This window comes from Botrytis deweyae, assembly GCF_014898535.1.
Source record: "Botrytis deweyae strain B1 chromosome Unknown BDEW_003, whole genome shotgun sequence".
Taxonomy (NCBI): Eukaryota; Fungi; Ascomycota; class Leotiomycetes; order Helotiales; family Sclerotiniaceae; genus Botrytis; species Botrytis deweyae.
The window spans coordinates 830,302-855,523 of NW_024066210.1; the positions used below are offsets into that span (position 1 = coordinate 830,302).

At 42.3% G+C, this 25,222-nt stretch overlaps 6 protein-coding genes across 6 annotated transcripts; 2 read left to right on the forward strand and 4 right to left on the reverse strand.

Moving 5' to 3' along the window:
* Positions 1-264: 264 nt before the first annotated feature.
* EAE98_001641 (uncharacterized protein) lies at positions 265-2,398 on the forward strand (the record flags this gene model as incomplete). The annotated part of the gene is made up of 10 exons (XM_038949260.1): positions 265-734; positions 789-806; positions 879-945; positions 994-1,057; positions 1,104-1,287; positions 1,339-1,450; positions 1,506-1,605; positions 1,662-2,129; positions 2,187-2,258; positions 2,322-2,398. 10 exons carry the CDS (start codon positions 265-267, stop codon positions 2,396-2,398), a joined length of 1,632 nt encoding a protein of 543 aa, XP_038814245.1.
* Positions 2,399-2,998: 600 nt separating this feature from the next.
* EAE98_001642 (uncharacterized protein) lies at positions 2,999-3,872 on the reverse strand (the record flags this gene model as incomplete). The annotated part of the gene is made up of 3 exons (XM_038949261.1): positions 2,999-3,127; positions 3,320-3,583; positions 3,639-3,872. 3 exons carry the CDS (start codon positions 3,870-3,872, stop codon positions 2,999-3,001), a joined length of 627 nt encoding a protein of 208 aa, XP_038814246.1.
* A 2,322-nt stretch (positions 3,873-6,194) lies between these two features.
* On the reverse strand, positions 6,195-7,220 carry EAE98_001643 (uncharacterized protein; the record flags this gene model as incomplete). Its single annotated transcript, XM_038949262.1, has 1 exon — positions 6,195-7,220. One exon carries the CDS (start codon positions 7,218-7,220, stop codon positions 6,195-6,197), a length of 1,026 nt encoding a protein of 341 aa, XP_038814247.1.
* Positions 7,221-11,580: 4,360 nt separating this feature from the next.
* EAE98_001644 (uncharacterized protein) lies at positions 11,581-14,091 on the reverse strand (the record flags this gene model as incomplete). The annotated part of the gene is made up of 2 exons (XM_038949263.1): positions 11,581-13,687; positions 13,781-14,091. 2 exons carry the CDS (start codon positions 14,089-14,091, stop codon positions 11,581-11,583), a joined length of 2,418 nt encoding a protein of 805 aa, XP_038814248.1.
* A 4,378-nt stretch (positions 14,092-18,469) lies between these two features.
* Positions 18,470-22,547, forward strand: EAE98_001645 (uncharacterized protein; the record flags this gene model as incomplete). Its single annotated transcript, XM_038949264.1, has 2 exons — positions 18,470-21,638; positions 21,691-22,547. 2 exons carry the CDS (start codon positions 18,470-18,472, stop codon positions 22,545-22,547), a joined length of 4,026 nt encoding a protein of 1,341 aa, XP_038814249.1.
* A 1,566-nt stretch (positions 22,548-24,113) lies between these two features.
* On the reverse strand, positions 24,114-25,187 carry EAE98_001646 (uncharacterized protein; the record flags this gene model as incomplete). Its single annotated transcript, XM_038949265.1, has 1 exon — positions 24,114-25,187. The coding sequence occupies one exon, from the start codon at positions 25,185-25,187 to the stop codon at positions 24,114-24,116; it is 1,074 nt and encodes a 357-aa protein (XP_038814250.1).
* Between the last annotated feature and the right edge of the window lie 35 nt (positions 25,188-25,222).

Sequence of the window (25,222 nt, forward strand, 5' to 3'; positions counted from 1 at the left end):
TTTATCAAATTAGCATAGATGTAGAAGAGTTTAACAATACTTCTACTGCTTTTCATCAAAAGATAAATATCCAAATGTGACATGTCGACTCCGTTACTCATCATGTATCATACTCCTATCACACGGCAATCCGAGCCGAGGCAATGGTGGGCACCGGAACACAGTCAAGGTAATATGACAGGATGAAAGCTTCAAAGAAATCCATTTTGATAATGATCTTTCGTAAATCGATCATGATACAAAACAACTGAAGACCTTGCCAACATGTATCGCTCCATCATTCGGGTCCAAAGAGTCAGTCGTTTGGCTTCTCGTCGCTGTTACAGTAGTGGACCTAAGATAAGTCACGATCCCACTTTATCGACAAAAGATGAAGACAGCAACACGCGGACAAAGGGTTTAGATATTCAACATGCTACTCCGAGCTCGCCTGGAGTTCAAGACAATGCATACTCTTCATATAAACGTTCCAATGGCCAGTTTGTTTTCGATGCCCCCCATGGCCCACCTGTACCCTTGCGAAAGAAAACTCGGCCTCCAGCCTTCATACGGCCTCTTCTCAGTATTGAACTTTCTGCACAGGAAAAGGCAAACCAAGAGTTGATAAACTCGGCCGCTGATCTTGGAGAAGAGATTGTTCATCCAAAATTAGGAAAAGGTTATCGAGAGAATCTTCGTTTGCTCGATAACGGAGCATTCATGCCCATCAATTTTGCTGAAGGTCCGGATTCGGTGTAGGTTCACTCATCAAAGTTTGTTCCTGGTTTTGAGCGCTAACATATTTGCAGTCCGCGTCGATGGCTAAGGTAAGAAATGACAGAATCAGTTTAAACATCCAATGTATTTTCTTCTCGTGAACTACTCTGATGATGTTCTAGAGACAATTGTCGTTGTGCAAAGTGTAGACGTCCTGATACTATGCAGCGAGAAGTAAATATTTTCTCGGTAAATATCCCAATCACCACTACGGGTTATAGTCTGACAACTCATTAGTCTGACCTCAAAGTCCTACCGGATTCTATTAACAAAGCCAAGAAGGAGGGCCTTGAAGTGACATGTATGCACTTTGTCTTGCATTTCTTTTCATTGCTAATGGTTTACAGGGCTGGATAGCGCGGATAATGACGTTAAGTCAGATCATGTTACTGTTTACCCATGGGACTGGCTCCACAAACATCAAGTCTACCGCGATGCGGGAAAATTCCAGGCTCCTAAAGCTTCAATTGTTGGTGGGACCCATGGAGGAGATAATCCAGCGGAAGCAGAAGTGCCAATGCCTGATCCAGAGTAAGTACATCCCAATCATCATCCGTCACAATTTTCTGAAATCTTTTGTAGCAGCCATGAAGTTGTTCTCTGGGATTCGCTTATCGGAAAAAATCCACCTACTGTCAACTACGAAGAAGTCATGGCAAGTGAAACTGGCGTAGGAAAGTGGACACGCATGATTGTATATCCTCAAATTACTTTAAGCCTATATGTAATACGTTACTAATTTTACCCAGCACAACTATGGCTTCTGTTTCGTAGACGGGGTTCCAGTATCCCCTGAAAAGACTCAGGAGCTTCTGGAACGTATTGCTTTTATTAGACCAACACATTATGGTAAAATCTAGCTATTTTAGTACAAATGATTATCACACATTGACTAACGCATTTAGGTGGATTCTACGATTTCACATCCGATCTAACAATGAAAGACACCGCATACACCAGTGAAGCCATTGGTCCTCATACCGATACAACTTACTTCACTGATCCTGCCGGCCTTCAGATGTTCCATCTCCTTTCTCATACCGAAGGGACTGGCGGTGAATCTCTCCTTGTAGACGGCTTCTGGGCCGCTCGCTTACTTCGCACTCGCCACAAAGATGCTTTATCTAAGATAGCAGTCCCCTGGCATGCTAGTGGTAATGATGGTATCAATATCACTCCAAATAGGCCATATCCTGTCCTTACTATGAATACAAATCGTGCTGCAACGCAAATTAGATGGAATGAGGCAGATAGAGGGACGATTCATCCCGGATACTCCCAGGAGTGGTACGAGGCGGCAAAAGCATATAATGATCGGGTTAATGATCCGAAGCTACAGTATTGGTCCCAGCTTGTACCTGGGCGCGCTTTGAGTGAGTAAGCCAAGTATCAAATGATGAAATTCCCAATTACTAATACTCAAGCAACAGTTTTCGATAATTGGAGAGTTCTTCATGGAAGATCTGAATTTACGGGTAAAAGGCGTATATGTGGTGGATACAGTGAGTTGAATTTCTTTCAAATACATTCGTTCTTGTGTAATCAAAGATACTAACAAGACACAGTCAATCGTGATGATTATGTTTCGAGATATTTGAACACGAATTTCACCCGCGAACAGATCTTGGAGAAGATACTATGATTGCGAGTACTATAGCTTCCTTCATCTATTCTTGTTTTCGGAAAGAATAAGAGGGTAGCAACCGATCAAATAGATGATGCCGTAGCTCCTCGATGCATGTGGCAAACTGCTACAAGATGGTTTATCAAGGCCGAGATTGGGTATTCTGGGTAGATCATAGAGAATGGAGATGCGCAAGAATTCTTAAGAATCAATAAGTATTCAATGAATCCACTTACAGTCTTCGATGACTTTCACTTGAAGCATTTACTGCTGAAGGGGTTCACTCAGGTTGGGGATATCGAGTGTCAGTGTACGGTTCTTTTTCGCGACCTTGAGAGAACAATCCGTGATAGAATAGTATGCTTCACCATCGACATAAATTCTCTATCATCAGATTTCTTGCTACCTGATTTTAGAATTTCGGAATGCTATTAATCTGCAGTCACAGGTTGAAAATCCAATCATCTCTCATCGTTGCATTACTTTCTGAAACTTGGAAAACCGCTATCTCATCATGCTATTTCTACCATGAACCTATCCTGAGATAACTCTATGATTTCCTTTCATCGCTAAAATTGCTTGTCCAGATCTTTCAGCCGTCTCTCGAGACCAGATCATCTATTCCCGCTGTTGTAAAGCCTCCCAATCCCTCTCTTCCTCCCGCATTTCTGAAAGAATACTTTCCAAATATTCAGATGATTCTCTATCTGGATTAAAGAACTTCTCCTCTATTCCAAGGCTTTTGAGCTGTAGTGATGGATGTAAGTAATTTACTATGAGAGATGATGATCTGAAAATTCAACACCATGATGTTCTTGCAATGGCTCAACATAAAAAACAGAACGCTTGTTCCAACATTCAAAAAAAAAGCCAAAGAGTGAGATCAAAAGGACACAACGGAGCGGTATTTTGCTATTAACGAGAATCAACAATGCTTACCTTCGCATCAATCCTCTGTTCTCTCTCCGCAAAATATCTCTGCTTGTATCTGTATTGTCTAAGGAAATATTGCTCCCTATTCTTGGCTGCCTTGAACTTCCCATCCAACGTCTCACTCTTCTTATTAAAACGTTTTGTTGCCTCTCTGGCTCTCTTTACACTCATGTTGAACTCCCTGACCGTAGTGTTGAATATATATTGCTCGGCTCTGAGTACGCCTAGCTTTCTCTCGTTCTCCCCTTCCATCTTCTTGAACGTTCGTAGCTTGCGGAGGTGTTAGTTACGATCTGGTGTGTTTCCCTTGTGTTCCATTCATTACCTTGTCTTCAAGCTCGACTTTCGCCTCTTCGAATTCATGGACTTGTTTTTTATGATCCTCTTGTAGTTTCTTAAATTCCACTTTCTGGATTTCGAGATCTTCGTATTGTTTAGCAATCGAGGGGTCTCGTTCATTCTGTCTGTCGTCGTCGCGGGTTCGACTACCTAGCGGAGCTTCATTCTTCGGAAACATTCGGTCATCCAACCGCGCTCGATCCATATCGCCAGAATCCATTTTTCAATCGTTGATTTGATTTTTTGAGTGATGATAAAATCTCACAAACCAATATCGCCCTCAGCTACCTTAACTTTCATCACGAGGATGAAGCTCCAACTCAAAACTAAAATTGCAATACCAATACTCGCAAGTACTTTCAGCTCAAGGGATAAAATCGGTTCTTCTACCGGTAACTCGTCAATAAGAATAAAAGAGTGGAAGCTCCACATAAGAAAGTCCAAGAATTTTGAAATGCGGAATGAAAATGGGAGAGCGAAAACTATGTAAAAGATTAGAGCTATTATTATGAAGGGGCCAGGTATTTACTTAGAATAATTATGAGATTACCATTGCATTTTTTGTTTTATCGCGTTCAAGAGGTGTGCTATAGTTGTGATAGAGTTAATGTCTCATACTGTCGGGATACAGAAAGAGCAAGGACGGTCAGTTGTGCCTGTCCATATTTCCTCCTATTTACCCCGATGCAAAAACTCTGGGAAAGGGCATTTCAGACTGCTTCCCGCCTCCAGGAATCACGAGATGTAATTGAAGGCCCATTGCAAGTACCTACTTTGCGTATCAATCTGGCGCTTTCCGGGGCTTTTTGTATTCTACTGTTGACTAGAGATATTGTCTTTTACCACCTGAAAAGCTGATTTTTATTGTTAAATACAGATAGTCATGCTACATATACCCCACTCATCTAAGATCTACCAGCTCTAGATCTCTGGTCAATCAATCAGTGCAAGAGATGGTCGTAGGTATTCAAAGTTTGTTTGCTCGAAATCACAAGAAGATGTTGAGCGATGTCATATGTTAGGAATAGATGAGATGATTTACATTCGTTCTGCTACTAATAAATACACCGCATTATCACAAAGCTGGATTCTTCACTATCACTTCATCACAAATATGCACATCCTTCTTAAAATTGAAAGCTATACATTTCCATCAGACGTAAACCCAAATCGTCTGTCAAGAAATCAGCAATATATTCAGTATGAAAAAAGAGCCTGCACTTACTCTGGCTAAAATCGATGTCGAAAGTTCAACGTATCGATTAGATCACTTAGCTCCTCATTTGAGGGTACCCAGCTAGCACGAACGAGGACGTGTGATCAAAGCTAGCCGCCCTATAGACAAATTAGAAGTTAGACGAGTGGATATACTTATCGAATTGAACCATTTTTCCTCCCCTTACCAGCTCTCATGAAGCCCCATCGAGTGAGCTTCCAATGAGACTGTCCTGAACCCAACCAAACCAAGGAGATATCGCCAAAACACTTCCTAAAAGAAGTGAAAAGCTTCAACCAAGGAGATATCGCCAAATCACCTCCTAAAAGAAGTGAAAAGCAGGACAGCACAAGACCGAGGGGTATAGCGTGAACAGATCACCGAAGCGAAAGTGTTCGACAAGCGTTCCCACAAGAGTCGAGTGTGTCAAAATAATCCCGTCGAGTAACTGGACGGGCACAGTATAAATCCATCGAATGCATTGGAGATCCTAAAAGATTCTCCATTATGTGCAAATTCGAAGTGAATGAGAGGGCGAATTCAAGATGTTGTAGAACAACAAATTGGTGAAGGTGGTGTGGGCGAATGTTGATCAAGAAAGAATCTCTGCTTGTCGTCTCGAGAGCAGCAGAGGGCGCATTCTTCCTTGGCCAACGAAGTGGTGTGTGTGAGAAGTAAAGATGTGGTGTGATGTGAATCATTTAAAATGATAATATAATAATCTAACCTGTGACCTGAAACCTTTCCTGGAATATGGTGGTGTAGCCGTAGTCGATCGTCGTCGATCGTCGTAGTCGTTGGGATCGGGGAATCGTCGATGGTTCGTGGGTTCGCGTTGGGGATACTTCAAAGTGATTAGCAGCTGTCTTGGATGTGAACATAGGATGGAGTGAAAACTAACCAATCATTCCGAAGGTTATGATCTAAATTCGAGCGACCACAGCTCGTATGTCTCTAATCTGTAAACCATTAACGAGCAAAAGTAAGGCAAGATGGGATTTTTGATCCCATCAAAAGAAAAACTCCCCCATTCCCCATATCCCCCATGTCCCCCAAGTAATGACAAAGGAAATAAATATATACAAGATGCGATGTTCGCTTTTTTGGTGATTGTTTTGTGATACCTTGAAGGATAGATAATTGGGTTACCAATCCAAAAATCCATTCCAACAAGGCCTTTATTTTAAGATTTTTTTGGCGATGGCTTATGAGGCACATCTGTTTTGGTTGAAAAAAAAAAGAAAAGAATACTAACCTGAAGTCCGGGGATTCCAGGAAAGGCCAAGGTCAGGTCACAGGTTAGTAGTTAATAGAAGATACAGTGCATCAATTCCCACCATGAAGGATGCAGTTGTATCGACTATATTGGTCCCTTTGGACGTGATGAACTAGAGCATTTGGATCATCTGACTCGAGCACATCATCAGAGAAATCGACTTCAGGATCGCAAAATCCTTCAATCACACTTTCTCTGCACTGTCTACACAGTGTGTGCTCTTTGCAGCGATCAAATCTACTCTGTTCTTCTGGGGGATAGAAAAGACTATCCCGTTTAGTGAACCATCCAGTAGGGTTGCCTTGCCGATCCATCTCCTCAATAAGAGGAAAGCTCTCATGGGGCATTGACCTAGCCCCTGCATTGTTCTCACGAAAGCATACCATGTCCTTCTTAACCACGTAAGTGGCAATCTGACCACGGATACAATCGTTGCTTGGTCCTACAAAGCGAACTCTTTTCGCAAAGCGATTAGAGGAGCTCTTGAAGCAGGACTTCAGCTGAGAGACAATTGGGGCATCTGACATCTCGATTTCCATTGAAACAACTTCAGAGATTTCGGCATATGCCGACGCAACTTCAGTTGGAACAATATCAACCGGGGGAGGGATGGCAGATTGGATGGCTTCGAGAAGTTGCGCGCCAGCAACAGAAGACAAACTAATAGTAACCTTGGGTGATTGACGAGAAGGTTTTCTATAAGTTGGTCTTTTCTCCGAGGCAGAAGGAGAAGACAATCTAACAAAAGTCTTTCTCTTCTTCTCTGGAGAAGAAGGTACAACCACGGAGGAGCCGACAAACTCTTCAACTCTGTTTCTCTTCTTTACAGAAGGAGAAGCAACGAGTTGGGCTGCTTGGGGCTCTGGAAGCACCTTGATTTTAGGTAGAAGAGGGGCAGCCTGGATGACAACAGGTGCAGCCTCGATAACAACTGGGCAGCTGATAATAGGTAGAAGAGGGGCAACCTGGATGGCAACAGGTGCAGCCTCGATATCAACTGGGTTGTTGATGATGTAAAAGCAGACAGCAACCACAAGGGCTGTGCCTACGAAGGTGAGAATATCTGTGAAAGACATTGCAACGATTGATGTTAGAACAAAAATCGGCACGCCGACGTAGATAAGTAGAAAGTGAGGTAAGAGGTAAGAGGTAAGAGGTTGGTAAATAGATGGGTATCGATGAGTTGGTAGCTCAAAGATAAAAGCAGTAAGAAGTCAGAGTATGCAGTAAAAGAATTAGATTGAGAAAATCAAAGTAATCAAAAGCGCATACGATGGAGAGGAAAGAAGAAAGAGAAGAAGGGAAAGAAGAGAGGACAGCGACGTGAGTATGAAGGATACAAAAAACAAACAACGCTATAATCGAGTGATCTGCTAGTTGGTTGGTGTTAATGTTGTTGACATCACTAAAGGATTTTTTGAATTTGGCACCGACGAGGGACTTTTTTGGTCTCATGGCAACCACCAGATTTCTGCCTAGCAACCAAACTATATCTGGTAAGTTCAGATGATAGTCTCTCGATTCTTCTATGTGAACTTATGAACTAAATATTGATCATCGTACTGATCATTTCTAATTATGCTAATGACCATAACCATATTTCGTTCCTATTAATCCATCATCTTTACATAGGTAATTCATGCGCCTCAAATACAATATCATATCAACATCTTACTTACACCCAAGAAGTCTTGATTCCCTCTCTGGCTGTTTAATCTTGTATACCCGATACAGACATTTTGGGAATGCACCTATGTATACACATAAGGAAAGCTTATATGAACATGTCAATAAAGCTACCAGAAAAGCTAAAAAAATAAACATCCACCATAAGGCTTAGATAAAGTAGCACAACGAACATCACTTAGATCAAACTCTAGACTTATTTACATCTCCATGATCAAACAATATACACTGAATCGATCTTCAGATCAACGTTGAAGAAGGGAAGCTCATGTATCTCATGCTCAGGAATTAAACTAGGTTGATATGTCGGAATGAATAGACATACCCCAACATTGCAGCCCATTCTACTTCCACAATTCTTCTCGCTGCGATATCATAGAGCTTGCAACTTAACCTCTATATATACAAGTTAAGCGTAGTCATAGGTAATCTACCCTATTTCTAACAGTCATGCCAGTAAACAAATGAACCACAAAACCCTACACCTGTCAAATAGTAAAAACGCAAGAAATAAGGTTTATTCCTCTATTTTAGCTCACCATCTGAAGGCGGCAAGGGCCGATCAAGGTCTAATTAGTATCACTAGCCGCAAACTACAGATCCAAACGAAAGCTTAAATCTACAACAACAAATTTTTATCCGATCTCTATAATGACGTGTAGCACTAACACTCAACGGAAGCATATTACGAAGTAATTGCTAACAATCTACTGCCCTCATTTTGCATCACATAACCTTCTCTTCAAATCCTGTTGTCAACCGAAAACATGACGTGCGAAATAAATATGACTAGGTCCAAAAACTACAATACTGAAGCAGAGAATAACTTCCGCGTTTGTTATATACACTATAGTGTAAAATGTAACGACAATAAGAGCGAACTCAATAACATATATACTCGGGATACCGATACTGAAGGCGTGGTATTGATCTATTGTGTAATGGTGTAAAAGCTAAATCCAATGCCAAGACTATTAGACATGCAACAGTACCTATGAAAAGGTCAAGCCACTAACCAAAAATATCACAGGAGCTAAATCGATGCCAGGATATTCAGATATGCAACAAATGAAAATTAGTAGTCGGGAATATTGAAACTGGGGGTTGTGCGGGTAAGTTAGTAGAGAAGCCAATTTGATGGCGAGATTGTTAGATATGGAATAGAACATGGGATATATTACTGGTAATAGGAAAGCTGGGAGTGCGTTTATCAGCTGTTTCATTACTCGTTGGTCTCTTTTTAGGAGGTTCGTTTCATGTATATCTCTCATTCTGGCGTATATCGATGCTCTATCTATGACATTGAAATTGGGAGCTCTAGGACTATATTTATAGGTAATTCATTAATTCATACGAGAATCACAGAACAAAAGAAATTGGGATAATCCATCTACCATAAATCTCATTCTTCAAATCCGTCCGTTGTAGAAGTATCCTCACCTCCAGAAATTGAATCTTGTACTTGATGCATCACCCATGAATTTAACTCGACTTCGTGATTAGCTTTTCTAGAGTTCTAAGACCCTTCTCTTCGTGCTAATTTTGATGTGCATGCACGTTTGGGATAATATCTAGATGGCTACTATCTAACCACTTGGTTCTTCAGTGGAGATATAATGTAGTCCAGTATACATGAGATCAACCCCGTCACTTTTTCATACAAGCGATTCTTCAAGATCGGGATTTTGATATAATCCTCAAACGTGAGACTAGGGAACAAGATGATACTCAAGAAAATACAAAGAAGTAGAATAGAAAAATGAAAAAGCCCAGCGGAATGGGAGGTTAAGGAGTATTGAGAAAAGAAAGTCAAATCATGATAATCCGCAATATCAATGATCTTCACATATCTGCCTCATCCTGCCCACCCACAACTTCACAAAACTCAAGATACACCGTTAATCGATGGTATATGTATCCTATCTCCCACTATCACACCGCATCACATCACATCACATTACCTCTCAAATCAAACCCAGCAAAACTCCTCCACAAACTTCTTCTCGTCCCTTCCACCCCTCTCTCCTCTCACAACCCACAACCCACAACCCACAACCCACAGCCCACAGTCCTCGGACTTGAATCAAACTCAACCACCATCCTTCCATCCCATTCACACGTGTAATCTCTTCCCATCTCTACCTCACAACTCTCTACCAATTTTCATACTCCCCACACTCTTTCCCGCTCTACACAAACACAAAATAGGCAATCAACCAAGTAACTCCTATCTCTCCATCCACATCTCCCATTCACATCTCTCATTCACATCTCCCATTCAAATTAATCAATATGCAATCCACTCCCAGCTCCCCTCTCAAGACCTTCCGTCTCCTTCAAAGACACTCACTCCTCTTAACAAGCTCCTGTACTTCCATTCCACGATTCTCACCCCTCAGCAACCAAAAATCCAGTCATCTGCTGATCTCTCATCTATCCATGTATCCATCTATCCATCCAATCGTCTCCCAAGAACAAAGCTAAAAGTAAAATCACCTATCTACCTGTCATTCATAAGCCTACACCACATATCAAACTCCCATCCAACCCACGAGCTTGAATCCACCCTTCCAACCCCAAACTTCTCCCCCTTCCTCTTCCCCTTCCCCTTCTCCTTCATACATCCCTCCCACACTCAGAAATTTCCCTCCTAAAAACTATACAACAAAACACATAAACCTAACCACAACCCCAACCACATTCCAAAGTCCCCCCCCCTCAGATCCACAAAACCCACATTCCAAAATCTATATCTACACCACCCTCTCACCCTCTCACCCTCTCCCCCTCTCACCCTCTCCCCCTCTCACCCTCTCCCCCTCTCCCCCTCTCCCCCTCTCCCCCTCTCACCTTCCACCTTCCATCTTCCATCTTCCATCTTCCACCCCCCCCCCCCTTCAAAAAAACAACCCCCCAACCAACCAACCAACCAATCATTTTCCAAATTCAGAGCTCAAACACCAGCGTAATAACCTTAGACTTCTACGACATAAATAGATAGTTTTCTAGGGATATGAGGTTAAGATAATTAATTTGTTGATGTGATGTGTAAGATATAAGATAATGAATTATATATAGGTACTAACTCGTACTCTATTGTATTTTATTCTATTCCATCTACTTTATCTCATCCTAATCCTAATCCATCTCACCAATCACAATTTAGAATTCCTTTTATTATTATATAGATATTCATCATAAATATCCATTATAAATACTCATTATAGATACCCATCATAAATACCCATTATAGATACTCATTATAAATACCTATTATAGATACCCATCATAAACACAAATAAACACCATTCAATAAATCCATAAAAAAATTTAAATTCTCTAGAAAGTTTCAGGATATCATACATATTATATTATATCTCATCTCATTTTATCTTCTCTTTTATCTTCTCTTTTAAAAAAACTCCTATCCATTCAGCCAGCCATTCATCCATTCATATATTCCATATGAAATAAGATTTTACCACCCCATCAACGCCTACCTAGATAATTTATCTACCATGAAACGCCATGCTCATCCATCCATCCATCCACCCATCCGTCCATCCGTCCATTATCTAATCATGCCATAAATTCAAGATATCCCTATCATCTCACCTCACCTCACCTTATCTCATCTCTTTCTTTCTTTTTCATTCCATCCCATCACTCTCTACCCAATTAAAATCCACCCAAGACTCCATCCACCCATTCATGCATACCATTTCCACCATTCCAACCCAACCAGAACCCTCAATAATGCCACAGAATCTTCTGACTCAAGACCCTCGCCCCCAGCATTTCAAATTCCTTCTGCCCAATCCAACTCTCATGCATTTTCATTCTCGCAAACACACTCGCGCCCTTCCAAACCACCACTTGCCCATCCATTTCCCTCGGACTCGTTCCTACCAAGATTCTCTCCGCCAAATCGGGTCTCTTTTTCTGAAGTCGATCTTCGAGGAAGGGTCCAAAGCCCGGTGTTTTCGCACCACCGCCTATCAACATAATGCCACCATAGAAATCTCGCGCTTTTTTCTCATCATGTTTAGCAGCGTGGGTGATGGATGTGATGATTGCTGTATCCAAAGCAGAGATAGGGAGGACGGAATCACGTTCGATGGCGAGATCTTTGGCGGTGCGGGCGTGAACATCGACAAACATACCTGCGGGAGGTATGGGTGTCGTACCACTATGAGTACCATTGGTTCCATTAGTAGGACCGGGGGAACCGGCAGTATGTCCATTGTTTCCAAAGACAAATGGAGCTGGAGCTGGCGTGCTTGCACCCTCAGGAGCGGGCGAAGCTGCAGCGGAGGTAACGCTAGAATGTACTGCATTATCTGGATCTAGACGAAGTAGGTTAAACGGATTGGGCTTCTCTTTTTGAGGTGTAGAGAAGGACACATCAGCCATCCCATTGGATATGAAATTATTAGGATTATATCCATTTGCATTAGTTGCGATAGAAGGTTTAATCGCGGCCAGAATTGCAAGCTGAGCTGAAGATGTAGGGTCATCGGGTGTGTCGATATCATAAGCATTGTATGATCGATCCAAGAGCTTGCGACGACCGTTCAATTTGTCACTATTATCAAAGATTGAAGGATCGTAAAAGCCCATAGGAGCGAGAATAACCTCATCATATGTTTTGAAACCATATTTATGAGTAGGCTGATTTGGTGCGCGGAGATGAAAATTGTAAAGCTGGACAGAGATCTCGGCTTGATTCATAGTGCAGTACTTAATCTTTAATTCCTCCGCGAGAAGAAAGTCGTAACGTCGTTTAAGATTTATGTCGGCATATGGAAAGTGATCATAGAGCATCATTTTGATGAATGTTTCAGTAACATCATACCCTCCGTACTTGAGGTTGACTCGAGAATCCTCTATGCACATACCATCCTCTACACAGCAAATTGATGTCTTTTGTGCTCCAACGTCAACTACACAAGCACTTGTATAACCGGCTCCAAATGTAGCAGCATGACTTTCTTGTACAAAGGCGACCTGCTTGAACTCAAAGCCTCGAAGGCACATGTCCAGCATCTGTTCCAAATATTTCTTGTCGTAGAGATCCGGTACCACCATTACACAACTATATTGATCCCACTCACTACTTTTATCAAGACCCAGATCTCTTCTCATAGCCTGCTCAATGATTGTTTCGAAATCATCAAACATGGCTTCACGGACGTTGTAATCATTCTCATGGAACCATCCATGTTGCATAGGCCAAAATAATCTATATGGTGGGTCAGAATTGTCTGCTATCCGTTGCGCATCGGGACCTGTGAAAGTCGGCTTTGTCCCTTTGGCAGTATCCGTCCATTCCATTCGAAGTGGATCATTGTGTTCTGGAATTTTTTCTGGTTCCATACGGCGATTATAATTGACAACCAACTCTTTCGAATTCGGCAGTACCTTGCGCCTGTTTGCACGCATATCCACCTTCAAATCAGCACATTGTTTATTATATTTCTTCGACCACTCCTCTCCAAATTGCTGCTCTGGTGGGAGTTCAAAATCCTGGCGCTTGGGTCGAGGTTCGTATTCTTGCGATTCTGTCACCGGAAACCTTTCTGCGATTGCCATTATGACGGTCTTTGGGAGAGCATCGTTGGCCAAACCAATGCGCAAATTTTGACTGCCAGGGTGGATGACGATAATCTTCGACGCAGCTAACTCATCGGTAACATCTGTATCTTCTTCATCTTCATCCATGGGTAGTGGTACATCGGCAGTTCCTGTGCGCGCAAGAGCTCTGTCTTTATTTTTGGCATCGCGGATAAGTTTTTCTTGATTGGCTTCATTTTGCAGACGTGATGCAAGCAATTGATCATCGCGTTTTCCGAATTCTCTACAAATAAGTTAGTGGATGGTATAGATTGAATGGTAAGAATTGGGAAAAATTCAGAATGCAGGGCAAGAATCAAGAAAGTGAGATGCATACGTGTAATAATTCTTCTGATTAATTGGGAAGGCTTCAGGCCAACTTGTTTGTTTCAATCCATTATCTGTTCGCTCTAGACCTTCTTCCCGCATCAACGTCCTTCCAGATTTCTTTCCGCCGGCCATTTCGATAGGATCGAGATTGAATTTTGATTTCTCGAAGTCAAGGCCACCTTCGCGATAACAATGTGCACGGATGTGTGTTCTGTGTGTAGCTCCAAGGCGATGTGATTCAAACGGCACAGTAGATGTTAGTCGTAGGTTTGATGGGAGCGATGATTTTGGTGTAGCCTCATGGTTATCGTGAACCATAGCTAATGGCAATGGCAATATATCGGGCGGTGAAGCGTTTGATGATGAAGCTTGCTGATTGGATGTTACCCGAGAGACAAAGTAGCTTGGGGCCAAAAGCTGGTCAGGTGATCAGTAAAACATGAAACTATTCAGACATTTACTTGAACACAATGGGATGAGAGATTGCGATCTACAATGTGGTGTTCAAAGACTTTGAAATCCAAATTCACTCCTTTACACTTTCAATTTACTTTCTAAACTCAATCTTATCTTGTTGTACTATTATTATCCACTGAAGGGAAGGAACGTATGCACCCTTTCACCTCAAGGCCCTTCCCCAACATTAAGGGTCTGGATCAGAGAATCATGTGGTATCAATGGAACGTGAATATCTAGAGGTAGCAAGTTGCATGATTTCTTGTGGTATATCAAATGTCGAAAATCCTCTCTACAAAGTCTTCCTGGTACGGTACGCTCTGAAACATGTACATTTAGTTGTTCATATTCGTAATAAAGAATAGATGGATCTAGATGCAGTCCGATATGTTTATCAAGATAGTATCAATTGCTCAACCCTCCCGCAACCACAAAATCGAAATACATATATCCTCATAACATTTGACTGATCGTTTCTATGACTTGATGCTAAGAAAAGTATATTGCTCTTCTTCTAAATTATAGCGGTTCAATGAAGTGTAATTACAGTACAGTATATCGTTCGATTCAACCATGACTCTAACTCTCAAGTTGAAAGATAGTATCAATACCTACTCTATAAGTCTACCGAAGTGTGCAAGACAGATCTTGAAGATGTTCACGCGTAGTTGATCAGATGATTGAGGATATACTTTGAGTCGTACCTACCTATACTCCAACATCATACACGTTGGATGTGCAAAGGATATTAGATCTCGGCTGAGATTTTCAATGGTGTCAAATTCTAAAAAAAACAAAAACAAAGAAACAACTCAAGACTACCTGCAATACTGACGTACCAGATACATATTGTCAGTCCAATACTTCAAGCGCAAAGTTAACTACCTACGCATGATAATCGATCAGAGTCCCTCCCTCGGGTATACTTGACGGTGTATTAATTAATGCATGCACTTATTTCTTATTCTAAAGATTGAAGACCATCTAGACGAATTGGATGATATCTCAAATGGATGATTCAACAGGAAAGGATTTCCCAAATCAAAATTAGATGATTCTTTCTCGACAACACCATATGAATGAAGCAAAGCAAGATCTCAAATCTAGAAGATCTTTATGTAACAAGATTTGTACAGAAGGTTGATGAACACTGGGCAACAATTAGATGATCAGCACAAGCACTTGATCTTGCGTATTTCGGATTCGTACTCGTAGTTGTGGAACGAGAGTGTTTTTATAAAAATAGGAGAGAGACGAGATGGAGAATCTTCCTCACGCCTTCTAGAATGAATATTACCTCCAGCTACCTTGACATCTCCGTCCACTCTTCAAGCATTCCAAAGTTCACTCCACCTCAATCACAATTTTATGCAACTTGCATAAACTTGCAGCTTGGTCGGTGGCCAAACACACACGTATCTAGGTAGTCCCGAGGTCCGTTCTTCAAACAAGAACAATCACTCCTTCGCCAATCGTATTCGGTTCCGAAAGCCAAGAAACGGACTTGATACGTCCGTATCCCGTTTCCCCGATGTCTACCTAGGTAGTCTCAAAGCACCAAACGGACATAGACATACGCGGTAGGGAGGAGAAAAGCTTCAATGGATTGAACTCTCTAGCTCTTACTGAGTGGGGTAACTAAGATGAGACAGGGGCGGTTTGTTTTAACATCGGCTCCCTCAGTATTCTGGAAGAGGAGTTCGCTACGAGGTTAGTTACCTCGGGCTAGGTTAGCTGGAGTATCCAGATTATCTAGATATTGAATTTGATTAAAAGTTTGAATTCTGGCCTAGGTTTGGTGAGATCAATTGATGGTATCGGAACCGAACACTCATTAGATGGAGAACGATCAAATTGAGTTGTTGAACTGAGATGGTACTGGAATTGCTGCATTGGGCAATACTATGCGCATATAAAAAATGGATAGATGGATAAACTGTCGCATGCCGTTATTGATGTGAGGAATGCGACGTTGATGTTCGTATGACATGCTGGCGAGATGATGATGTGAAGTTCCAACGAACTGTCCAATTAGAGAGAGAATCTTTACCATTTGACTCATACCGATTGCGTGGATAAGAACATATGCACGTTGTTTCTATCCTGTCAAATGTCGTGTTTCTTTCCGCAGATGCATGAAATGGGTGGTTGAACGTTCGTGTTACCATGGAAAAGCCATAAGTGGAATGGATTGCGTTGACACGGGATTTTCAGTGGATAGAGATACGGGATAAAAGTAACGGATATAAAAATGATAGTAACGGAGGATGAAGGACAGACAACGGACATAGAGACGGGCGTTCCAAGTTTTGACCTTTTGACAGGATCAACTGCATTAGTTGGAGAGTGATTGAGGAGGATTCATACGAGGATTCGTATTGTGTACTTGCTCATAGGTGCCGAACGAATGAGGATAGTCCAAAGTCAATAATGAGTAACATCAATCGTCTCATGTCGAAAGTTCCAAGTTCAAAGCGACCCGATCATCAATCGCCGCATCTGTATCCGTATCTCAATGTTTGAGTTGGCTGGCTCGGATTCTCTCCTCCTCTTACTCAGATTAGTTGGCTGGGCTTAGACTCGCACTCCTTTTAGCCAAATCTTAACTAAGCACGCACGAGGAGGTAGGTGGGCTGAAGAGGTTGACGAGATTGATGAGTAGGTCGGTAGGTAAGGTTAAGCACTTCACTCCGAAGAACCTTGTTCGCCAAAATGGAAATGGAGTATCGATATCACATCTTTACGTTGCGTCTGGAGGGGGAACGAGATGCAGATATACGAGGGATACGAGGATAGAAACACTCACTGATACAGTAATCTCCAATATTGAAGGGCAAGCATATGGTGGCGTTTCAAAGGACATGGTGAAGAATGGATTCGATATGGATAGATAGATGGATGATCAGATACCTGACATTGTACAGAGTTATGAAAGATTGGGTTGATAATTGGTGAAACAAAACAAAAGATATAAATTGATTTCGAGTCGAGAGGTGGGTAGGTGGATGTGAAAGGTAGAGGTAAGAGGTAAGAGGTAGGAGGCAAGAGGCAAGAGGCAAGAAACAAGAGACAAGAGACAAGAGGTATTATTCCAACGCTTATTCTTACCTACACAATATCCTCGAGTCTTGGATGAAGAGTTCATCGTACTCGTACATACTAGGTACCTGGTCGTCGGAGTAGGATTAGACCAGAGTATGTGCCCAATTCGATGCAATTTGTGAATGGAGAACCAATCATTAGAGGATCTATCATATATCATACTTTGTATCCGCATTATACTTCCTTCCTGCGATGATACTTTCTCCTACCACCGTCGGTGCCTTTTTAATGTCCGACTTTTCTGGAGAATCGTACCAACCGAGTAAGGCAATTGAGGCCATTCAAGCAAATCAAGCAAATCAAGCACCACCATTAAGGTTACGTAGATGAGCAGATACTAGAGTACCAGATTCAAACACGACTAGATTCTTACCTCCTTCCTCTGTTCCTCCCCTTCTCCCTCCCCTTCTCCCTCCCCTTCTCCCTCCCCTTCTCCCTCCCTTTCTCCCTAGTCATTCCAAGATGATAACTTATGAGTACCTACCTACTCATAGGTGGGTGTTTATTACCCCAGTCATCAGTCACCATCCACCATCCATCATCCACCAACCTGGCCTAGTCAGAAACGGGCCATAAACGGGTTATTGAATCGCCCGCGCCTCGGGATCTAAGCATTCCGTTGGAAATGGAAAAGTTATGAAATAATCCAGATGGACTAGTTACTCTAAACTACCTAGGGACTTTTTATTACCTCCATATCGATTAATAAATAGAAAAATACATCTGGGGATGAAATATAATATAATACAATCAACCATCCCGTCCGTTTTTACATTTCTTTCCTTATCCTTAAGTTCGACTTCATTTCCATTTTGTACTTATTAATCGATTCAACTAACTAACCCATCAAAGGGTTTTCTAATAATACTCTCGTCGAAAATCTTATTCGTCCTTTTAATTAATTACATCAAAGTTCCTCCAAAACAAACACCTCGGAAACTTCGACAACAGTCTATTTATTGATTGAAGCTTTCTCCATCGTCGACACATGAGAGAAGAAGAATTACAATAAACTTTTAGGGTCGCATACAGTCCCTCCAGATTACATATATATACAACTTCAACATATTCCCCATCGATTCGTTTGCAAAGACTGTCGACGTCTACGAATCCATAATCTACATCCAAGCCGCCAATCATGGCTGGCGAATTGTCAGAGAAACCCCAGACCGCGGGGTCGGGGAGTCTGTCATCCATATCTGAACGCGATTCCACACACAATCAAAAGGTTGGGGGAGGAGAAAAGGTCGTGCCAGCGGAAGAAAATGATCTCTCAAAATTAGATACAAACATTATCAAGGTTGCAGCCAACAAGGATGAGGATATTTACGCACATCTACCTCCTCACGAGGCGGCAATACTGAAACGACAAGTCGAATTGCCAGAATTATCCTCGGGTGTGGGAAATCTTTATCGCTTCTCGACTACAAATGATATCATTATCATGGGTATCAGCGCCATCTGCAGTATCGCGGCGGGTGCTGCATTACCTTTGATGACGGTTATCTTCGGTCAATTGGCGGGAACCTTTGCAGATTACTTTGCAGGTCAATCTACGAGAGCGGATTTCGATCACACCATTAACCATATGGTTCTCTACTTCATCTACCTAGCCATCGCCGAGTTCACCACCATCTACATTTCGACAGTCGGTTTCATCTACGTTGGAGAACACATCAGTGGAAAGATCAGAGCGCAATACCTGGCGGCTTGCTTGCGCATGAACATTGGTTTCTACGATAAATTAGGAAGCGGCGAGATTACCACAAGAATCACCGCTGATACCAATTTGGTTCAAGATGGTATTTCCGAAAAGGTTGGCTTGACGATCAATGCCTTGGCTACATTCTTCACTGCCTTCGTCATTGGTTTCATCAAATCATGGAAATTGACTCTTATTCTCACATCCACCGTTGCAGCCATCACCGTTATCATGGGAGGAGGCTCCAGGTGGATCGTCAAGTACAGCAAACAATCTCTCGGGTCCTATGCGACCGGAGGATCTATCGCAGAAGAAGTCATTTCATCCATCAGAAATGCCACGGCCTTTGGTACCCAAGACAAACTCGCACGTCAATATGACAAACATCTTGCTGAGGCTGAAAAATATGGCTACAAAACCAAGTTTTCTTTAGCCATCATGGTTGGAGGCATGTTTTTAGTCATCTATCTTAATTATGGTCTAGCCTTCTGGATGGGATCCAGATTCCTCGTCAAGGGAGAAATCTCTCTTTCCAACATTCTCACAATTTTGATGTCTATCATGATTGGAGCGTTTGCTTTTGGAAATGTTGCTCCTAATGCCCAGGCTTTCACTACTGCCATTTCCGCTGCCGCAAAGATCTTCAACACAATCGATCGTGTTTCTCCCTTGGATCCAACCTCTACTGAAGGTATCAAACTCGATCACGTAGAGGGAACTGTCGAACTGAGAAACATCAAGCACATCTATCCTTCCAGACCTGAAGTCACCATTATGAACGATGTTAGTTTGGTTATCCCTGCTGGTAAAATGACAGCTCTTGTCGGTGCATCTGGGTCTGGAAAAAGTACTATCGTGGGTTTGGTGGAGAGATTCTACGATCCCGTTGGTGGCCAGGTTTTGATTGATGGACATGATGTCAGTACCTTGAATTTGCGATGGTTGCGACAACAGATTTCCTTGGTCAGCCAAGAACCTACATTATTTGGAACCAGTATCTTTGAAAACATTCGACATGGACTTATCGGAACCAAGTTTGAACATGAGAACGAAGAACGTCAAAGAGAATTGGTTATTGAAGCTTCCAAGATGGCCAATGCACATGACTTCGTTAGTGCTTTACCTGAAGGATACGAGACAAATGTTGGTGAAAGAGCTAGTTTACTTTCTGGAGGTCAAAAGCAACGTATTGCCATTGCGAGAGCTATGGTTAGCGACCCAAAGATTCTCCTACTCGATGAAGCCACTTCCGCTCTTGACACAAAATCTGAAGGTGTTGTACAAGCCGCTCTTGAGGTTGCTGCTGAAGGACGAACCACTATTACAATTGCTCATCGACTTTCCACCATCAAGGACGCTGACAACATTGTTGTCATGACTGAAGGACGCATCGTGGAACAAGGAACCCATAACGATTTACTTGCTCGCCAAGGTGCTTACTATAGATTGATCGAAGCGCAAAAGATTGCTGAAACCAAAGAAATGTCTGCTGAGGAGGAGGCAGAGATTGACGCCAAAGATGATCAACTCGTACGCAAAATGTCTAACAAGGTCGGAGGAATCGAATACACTGAGGATCCAGATGACAAAAACATTCTCAACAAGTTAATGCGAACATTGACAGAAAAATCTCAATCCTCTCTCGCACTTCAAGGCAGGATCTCCCCATCTGAACAACATGACTCATTATGGACGTTGATTAAGTTGATCGCTTCGTTCAACAAAACTGAATGGAAATTGATGTTGGTCGGTTTATTCTTTTCCATCATCTGCGGTGGAGGTAATCCAACTCAAGCCGTGTTCTTCGCCAAAAACATCATTTCGCTTTCCTATCCCGTTATTCCTGCCAATTTCCATACAATCAGACACGATGTCGATTTCTGGTCTTTGATGTACCTTATGCTGGCATTTGTTCAATTCATTGCATTCTGTGGTCAGGGTATTGCTTTTGCTTTCTGCTCAGAGAGACTCATCCACAGAGTCCGTGATCGTGCGTTCCGTACGATGCTTCGCCAGGATATTCAATACTTTGACCGGGAAGAACACACTGCAGGTGCTCTCACATCATTCTTGAGTACTGAGACGACTCACGTTGCAGGTTTATCTGGAGTCACATTGGGTACGCTCTTGACAGTCATTACTACCCTTATCGCCGCATGCGCTCTCTCTCTCGCTATCGCCTGGAAGTTGGCACTTGTGTGTATCGCCACTATTCCTGTTCTATTGGGCTGTGGTTTCTTCAGATTCTGGCTCTTGGCTAGATTCCAACAAAGAGCGAAGAAGGCATATGAGAAGAGTGCAAGTTATGCTTGTGAAGCTACTGGTGCTATCCGAACAGTTGCATCCTTGACTAGAGAAGATGATGTCCTCGCTCACTATACCGATTCCCTCAAGGCTCAAGAACAAAAGAGTCTGAGATCAATTTTGAAATCTTCGTTGCTTTACGCTGCATCTCAATCTTTGATGTTCCTCTGTGTTGCACTTGGATTTTGGTATGGTGGCCAACGCATTGCCAACAAGGAATACACTATGTTCCAATTCTTCGTCTGTTTCTCGGCTGTCGTCTTTGGTGCTCAATCTGCTGGAACCATCTTTTCCTTCGCACGTAAGTCATTCTATCTATCTATCATCTGAAGTATCATGCTAATAAACCGTAGCGGACATGGGTAAAGCCAAGCAAGCCGCCCAGGAACTCAAGATTCTCTTCGATCTCACACCTACCATTGACTCTTGGTCTGAGGATGGAGAGCGTATGGAATCCATGGAAGGATATGTTGAGTTCCGTGATGTTCATTTCCGCTACCCCACTCGTCCGGAACAGCCAGTTCTCCGTGGTCTTGACCTTCAAGTCAAGCCTGGACAATACGTTGCCTTGGTTGGTGCCTCTGGTTGCGGTAAATCCACCACCATCGCTCTTCTCGAACGTTTCTATGATCCTCTCGTTGGCGGTATCTATGTCGATGGCAAGGAAATTTCCACTTTGAATATCAACGATTACCGCTCGCACATTGCTCTCGTATCTCAAGAACCAACCCTTTACCAAGGCACGATCCGTGAGAATATGCTTCTTGGAGCCGACCGCGAAGATGTTCCTGACTCCGAAATCGAGTTCGCATGTCGTGAAGCTAATATCTACGATTTCATCATGTCACTTCCGGATGGATTTTCCACAATCGTTGGTTCCAAGGGTAGCATGTTGTCTGGTGGTCAGAAACAAAGAATCGCTATTGCTCGTGCTTTACTTCGTGATCCTAAAATATTGTTGTTGGATGAGGCTACCAGTGCTTTGGATTCGGAGAGTGAACATGTTGTGCAAGCAGCATTGGATAAGGCAGCAAAGGGAAGAACTACAATTGCTGTTGCGCATAGATTGAGTACAATTCAAAAGGCGGATTGTATCTATGTTTTCGATCAAGGAAGAGTTGTAGAGAGCGGTACACATACAGAACTTATTCACAAGGGAGGTAGATACTCGGAGTTGGTCAACTTGCAAAGTTTGGGAAGACACAAGTAAAGAAATTATGGGACTTTGGGAGACAACGGGAATGTTCGATATGAAAAAGGGATTTGAACTTTTTTAAAATGCATATTAATGGTTGCAGATGTGATCAGCGTTACGCAGAGATACCTCATGGGAGTTTATACCTCTTTTTCACTTTCTAATGGGGTCATGAGACCATAGATAGAAAAGGGTCTTTTTTGGCAATGCCATGGCGTTTTGGGAGATGGGGCGGTTGGGCCGGGGGATTATATTAGGCTTGAGCTTTATGGCTTGATATAAGACGGGATTGGAATTTGATTATAGATTTGGAGGGGGAGATGATAGATAAGGGGATACATGATTGGAAACGTGGATTGATTGATTGATTGATTGATTCATGATGGAATGGGATGCAATGTGGTTTGATAGAAATATATCTGATGATCACACTACTCATTACTTTTTTACATAGTATAGAATAGAACCAATTTAAAATACATCTTCTCTTTATAAATTGGGGCATGGATTTGTATGATTGTGTGATTTGGTGTGGTGTGATGATGATGATGACGAGAAAGAATTACTAGATAGGTAGATCATCAATCTAGCTAGCTTTGGAGAATCATTAGCTTATTAAGATTATCTCTCTCATTTGAAGATGAAGATGAAGATTTGGATTTGAATAGAGATTGAGATTGAGATTTAGATTAAGACTTCAATTGAGATTTACAGAGGCGGGGACGGGGACGGGTGGAAAGATCTGTGAGGAGGGTTTGAATTGTAAGATTAGATAGATAGGCTATAGGTGCTCGGCTCGAACTGAGCATCGCTCTTTTAATCGCCCGCTATTCATAATCTAGTATTGCGTTGCTAGGAGTTGAGTTCTGAGTTCTGAGTGTGTTCAATGTATACGTTTTGAATATGTTATCTAGTTTACTACTATATTGTATTGGATTTCATCTCCGGGATGCTGGGGGCTTTAGGATCACCAGGATGGTGGGGGCTTATTCGATATCTATCTATTTACTAGGTAGGTATACATACCTACACTAGAGAGAGCATTACCATCTACATATTTCTTTTCTCCTCGCCAAATCGTATCGATTCCAAACAAGTACGAGAAACCCCCATTCCCAGAATGAATAAACGGATAATACATACAATATATCTACCTCTCTCATCATCCCACAGAATAATAAACCCATGAAATCCCCGAGAACGAATAATCTCATCATATCAAGAGAGAGATCGTGAATATCCATCTATATTAATCAACTACAGAGGATTCAAAGCCAGATCTGTTGAATATGTCAACAGATGAGGGTGATTGTCGTTTATAGGTCAATGTAATATACATCATCTATCATATAATTAAAGCGAGCTCCAGATATCCAGCTGGTCGCTCACAAGTTACCACTCCAATCCCTCTTCGAGTTCCAAACCCAGTTCAAATCGCTATATACAAGAACCATTCTCTTCTTTAATCCTCCTCGCACACCCGCAACTCGCTTCAAAACCTCAGAGCCCCCAACCAAGATCTCTCTCCCTAACTCCCTCTGCTCACCAGTTCCTTTCCTTATATTTCTCCATCCCCCATCATTATTTGCCTCCAATCCCCTCACCCCCTTTCTTCCAAAACCTCTTCCAAATATCAAAATTAACTCTATCCCTCTCCTCCATCCTCTCCATCCTCTCCATTGCCCTCCTCACCTCCTCCACTTCCCTCACAAAAATCATCGTATGTCTTTTCTGCACGCCCATTCCCGCTTTGATTCTCCCTTCATATTTGTATGGAGTAGTTTTCGTTCTTTTGATCTCTGCTCTTTCTTTTCCTGTCAGTCCCATTGTATTCTCTTCGTCGTATGGTTTTTGTTTTCTGTGGTCCGTAGATTGAGATGCATGAGAGGGATGAAATGGATAGGAAGGATTGTAAGCATCAGGAATCGGATTTTCTCGTCCATCATTTGTATAGATCGATTCCTCGTACATTGAATACCATTCTCCCTCCCCCTCATCATCCCCTTTTCCAACTCTCATGCCCGGTCTGATTACCCAGTTATCTTTACTCCCCCTCTCTTGCCTCGCAGACCTCGCAATCGATCTCATAGATTTCTCATCCCACTCTCTTCCACCCCCAATAAAACTTTTCGCATAACCTTCCTCCTCATCTCTACCCCATCCCACCCCACTATCAAAAGACATACTCCTCGAGTACCTCGACTCCGAGTATGCCGAAAAGTCACTCCTCCTTCTATCACTCGCTCTAATATCCTTTGAAAAATACGCCGGATCAGGGATTGTGGGTAAAGGTTTCTTGTCTAATTTCTCATTCCGTCGAGAGTAGTATTGCGAAGAGCCAGATTGCCGTCTCCCATTTAATTTCAGGAATCTATTCCTCAATATCGAATTCTGGATACGGGAGGAAAGAAGGAGGATGTCGATTAGAGCTATGATGAGAAATATAGCGACAGCAACTGCGACTAGTATGCCGATGATATAGCCTGGGTCTAAACCTTTTGATGGAGAGGCAATGAGATGAGGTTCAAGACCGGGTGGACTTGTGGATGAAGATGTGGAGGGGATATTATTACTATTTTTGGTTCCATCATTATTTGTAGATTGAGGTGTGCCGAATGGACTGTCCTGACTCTGATCTTCGTCTCTTCTATTCATGTTGCTTTTGAGAATTTCAAAGGGAAATCTATATC